Source organism: Oryza brachyantha, chromosome 9, assembly GCF_000231095.2.
Source record: "Oryza brachyantha chromosome 9, ObraRS2, whole genome shotgun sequence".
In the NCBI taxonomy this organism is placed as follows: Eukaryota; Viridiplantae; Streptophyta; class Magnoliopsida; order Poales; family Poaceae; genus Oryza; species Oryza brachyantha.
The window spans coordinates 2744798-2749020 of NC_023171.2; the positions used below are offsets into that span (position 1 = coordinate 2744798).

The following is a 4223-nucleotide window of genomic DNA, read 5'->3' on the forward strand; positions in this document are numbered from 1 at the left end:
ACGCGAACTAGAATAGCAGCAGGTCGAAGAGCAGTCGCCGGCACCCAAGAGGACGCGTAAAGAATGGCGCGTCAAGTCAGAGGTTCACAAGCCATCGACTGATGTGAACATGGTTGTCATACTCCTAGCAGAGTACATGACCGATTGGTCCGATGATGAAACACAGGAGGCAACTGCCCGGCTAGTACTACCACCATAGCCAGCTATCTTTGAGAAGCCAGTAGAAAGAGACCATCGGCACGTTAGGCCGCTATACATCTAGGGGCACGTCGACGAGAAGCCGATGGCCAAGATGCTGGTCGACGGTGGCGCGGCGGTCAACCTAATGCCGTACTCCACCTACAGGAAGCTGGGCAAAACCCCCAAAGATCTCATCAAGACCAACATGATGCTAAAAGACTTCGGGGGCAATTCATCGAAAGCCAAGGGGTGCCTAAATGTCGAACTCACAGTCGGAAGCAAGACGCTACCGACCACTTTCTTTGTCATCGACGATAAAGAATCTTATAGCTTGCTCCTTGGATTCACACCAACTGCTGCATCTCGTCAACCATGCATCAAAGCCCGATACAGTGGCATGGAGACCAAGTGGAGGTGGTCGCAACAGATAGGTCAGTCAACGTAGCCACCACGGATCTCCCCACTAGGGAATCAGAGGGCTACGAATGTATCTCCGAAAAACCCTAGTCAGGGGAATTCATGAGTGTATCGGACATTGGGATTCAGCCGATGCGCGATCAGGAGTCCTAGTAAACACCCTGACCGGGGCAATCGACAACTTAGATGGGAAACTAGGCCAAGGGTTTATGTCGGCCGATAAATTAAAAGAGATAGACATAGGACCTGGAGACAGGCCAAGGCCGACATACATCAGTGCAAACCTACCTCCAGAATTTCGGGAAGAATTAATAAAGTTGTTAAAAGAGTATGTCGATTGTTTTGCATGGGAGTACCATGAGATGCCAGGACTAGCCAATCGATCATTGAACATCGGCTGCTGATTAAACTAGGCTATCGACCCTTCAAGCAACCACCACGAAGATTCAAACCCGACATGTACAAACCGATCAAGGCAGAAATCACCAGGTTGTATGACGCTAAGTTCATCCGGCCTTGTCGGTATGCAGAGTGGGTCTCCAACATTGTCCCGGTGCTCAAGAACAACGGCAAGCTTCGGGTATGCGTGGATTTTAGAGATCTAAACAAGGCAACTCCGAAAGACGAATACCCGATTCCAGTTGCCGATCAGTTGGTGGATGCAGCCTCAGGACACAAGATGATAAGCTTCATGGACGGCAACGCCGGCTACATCCAGATATTCGTGGCAGATGAGGACATCCACAAAAAAGCTTTCAGATGCCCGGGAGCAATCAGCCTGTTCGAGTGGGTCGTAATGACATTCAGACTCAAAAGTGTCGGGGCCACATACCAGAGGGCCATGAATTACATATTTCATGACCTGATCGCTCTCTGGTGGAGATCTATATAGACAACATGGTGGTTAAGTCTGGTACAGTTGAAGAGCATCTGGGCAACCTTCGGGGCGTGTTGGAAAGAACGAGACAGTACGGGTTGAAGATGAACCCAACTAAATGTGCCTTTGTCGTGTCGGCCGGAGAATTCTTGGGGTTTATGGTGCACGAGAAAGGAATCGAGATAACCCAAGGATGTCTTCAAGGGATAAATGACACAAAACCGCCGGAGGACAAGACAAAGTTACAATCCTTGATCGACAAAATTAATTTAATTCGGAGATTCATATCAAATCTATCCGGGAAGATCAAACCTTTGTCTCCGCTGCTGAAATTAAAAGTCGATCAAGAATTCTCGTGGGGGAAGAGTCACCAGAGAGCCTTCAACGGGATCAAAGAGTAACTAAAGAAACCCCCAGTCATTATGCCACCCAAAAAAGGGGTACCCTTCAAACTTTATTTATCAGCCGATGAGAGGACAATCGGCTCGGTGTTGATACAAGAAGTAGAAGGCAAAGAAAGGGTGGTGTACTATTTAAGCAGAAAGCTGTTGGATGCCAAAACCAGATACCCAGAAGTTTAGTGGTTATGCCTGTGTCTGTACTTCTCGTGCACCAAATTGAGGCATTACCTGCTGGCGGTCGAGTGCACAGTTGTATGCAAAGCCGACGTAATCAAGTACATGCTATCAGCCCCAATTCTGAAGGGAAGAATGGGTAAATGGATTCTGGCACTAATGGAGTATGACTTGAAATATGAATCAACCAAAGCAGTAAAGGGACAAGTGATGGCCGACTTCATAGTTGAACACCACAAGGAGGCCAATTGCGTCGAAGTCGTGCCATGGACTATCTTTTTTGACGGATCCGTTTGCAGGCACGGCTGCGGGATCGGCCTGATGATAATCTCGCCTCGGGGGGCATGCTTCGAGTTTGCATATACTCAAGCCGTATCGGACCAATAACCAGGCCAAGTACGAAGCACTGGTCAAAGGGTTAGAACTGTTGAAAGAGATAGGTGTCGAGGCAATTGAAGTCATGGGGGATTCCCAGTTGGTGATCAAGCAGCTATCCAGGGAATATGAATGCAGGGATGATATCCTCAGAACCTACTACGAGATAGCCAAAGAGTTGCTAGAAGACTTCAAGCAAGTTACGCTGACCCACATCCCTAGGGAACAGAACGCCGAGGCAAACTGTCTCGCCCAAAGAGCGTCAGGTTACCGGTTGATGAGCTCGGAGACCGAGGTAGAGATAGCGCAACTTGAGCAGACAGAAGAAGCAAACATAGCCTGTGCAAAAGCCAATGATTGGCGACATGAGATCATTGATTATCTGAAAGAACCGTCATCGTCGGCCAACAGAAAAATTAAGTATAAAGCGCTTAAATATGTGCTACTCGAAGACTTGTTGTACTACAGAACGATTGATGGTGTGCTGCTGAGATGCCTCGCAAAAGAAGAAGCCAAAGTGGTGATGTGCGAGGTGCACGATGGCATATGCGGCACCCATCAATCGGCCTACAAGATGAAGTGGTTGCTACGAAGAGTGGGATACTATTGGCCGACCATGCTGGAAGACTGCTTCATGTACTACAAGAGCTGTCAAGACTACCAAAAGTTTGGAAACATACAAAGATCGCTAGCATCGGCTATGAATCCGATCATCAAACCTTGGCCGTTCAGAGGTTGGGGCATCGACATGATCAGACAGATATACCCTCAATCAAGCAAAGGACATAAATTCTTACTGGCAGCTATAGATTACTTCACCAAGTCGGTCAAAGCCATACCACTGAAAAGGGTGACTTCGGCTGATGTAATTAATTTCATGAAAGAACATATCATCCACAGATTTGGAATTCCCCATACCATAACTACCAATCATGGGTCAGTCTTCATCTCGGAGGAGTTTCAACAATTCATTGTCGATATGGGGATCAAGCTCCTTAATTCATCTCCTTATTACGCTCAGGCTAATGGACAACAGAGGTATCAAGCAAGAGTTTGATCAAGCTGATAAAAAGAAAAATAGCCGAGTAACTCAGGAGATGGCACACATCGCTAGCCAATTCGCTCTGGGCCTATCAGATGGCATGTCATGGATCTATACAAGTCCCTCCTTATCAACTGGTGTATGGGCATGAAGCAGTACTGCCGTGGGAGAATAACATCAGCTCCAGGAGGCTAACTTTGCAAGATCAGCTGACAGCCGATGAGTACTACAGCCTCATGGTAGATGAGTTAGAAGATGTCGCCCAATCCCGGTTAAGGGCGTTGGAGAAAATAAAAGAAAACAAGGCTCGAGTATCAAGGCACTACAATAAGAAAGTCAAGTCAAAGACATTTGAGGAAGGTGAATTGGTATGGAAGCTGGTGTTGCCGATAGAGTCCAGAGATAATGTTCTTGGCAAGTGGTCGCCTAATTGGGAAGGACCCTTTTGGATTCACAAGTGCGCGTCTGGAAATGCATATATGCTAGAGGGATTGGATGGAGAAGTGTTCGGAAGAGCGTTGAATGGAAAATACCTAAAGAAGTACTATCCGAGCGTATGGATAAACTCGTGATCGGCTAAGCTAGTTAACGTGAAAGCCGATACGGTCAAGTATCGCCTCGAGATGGCTGATGTTGATACATCGCCCTTAGACCAAAATTTCATTACAAATCAAGACAGACAATAGTCATGGTAGAAAAGCAAGGGTCATATCATTAAAAAGTTGCCATAAGCCGACAAAAGTATCAAATTACTTTA

At 46.9% G+C, this 4223-nt stretch overlaps 1 protein-coding gene across 1 annotated transcript; it reads left to right on the plus strand.

Annotated features, from left to right (window-relative positions):
• The first annotated feature begins 283 nt into the window (after positions 1-283).
• LOC102703896 lies at positions 284-3481 on the plus strand. Its single transcript, XM_015840784.1, has 3 exons — positions 284-611; positions 1128-1390; positions 2441-3481. Exons 1-3 carry the CDS (start codon positions 284-286, stop codon positions 3479-3481), a joined length of 1632 nt encoding a protein of 543 aa, XP_015696270.1.
• Positions 3482-4223: the final 742 nt, after the last annotated feature.

Bases quoted from the DNA above. Each gene is read 5' to 3' on its own strand.
- LOC102703896 (XM_015840784.1), top strand. From the start codon at position 284: ATGGCCAAGATGCTGGTCGACGGTGGCGCGGCGGTCAACCTAATGCCG. The intron at 612-1,127 runs GTCAGTCAACGT...GTCGGTATGCAG, and splicing joins GAGGTGGTCGCAACAGATAG to AGTGGGTCTCCAACATTGTC. The intron at 1,391-2,440 runs GTAATGACATTC...ACCAATAACCAG, and splicing joins TCAGCCTGTTCGAGTGGGTC to GCCAAGTACGAAGCACTGGT.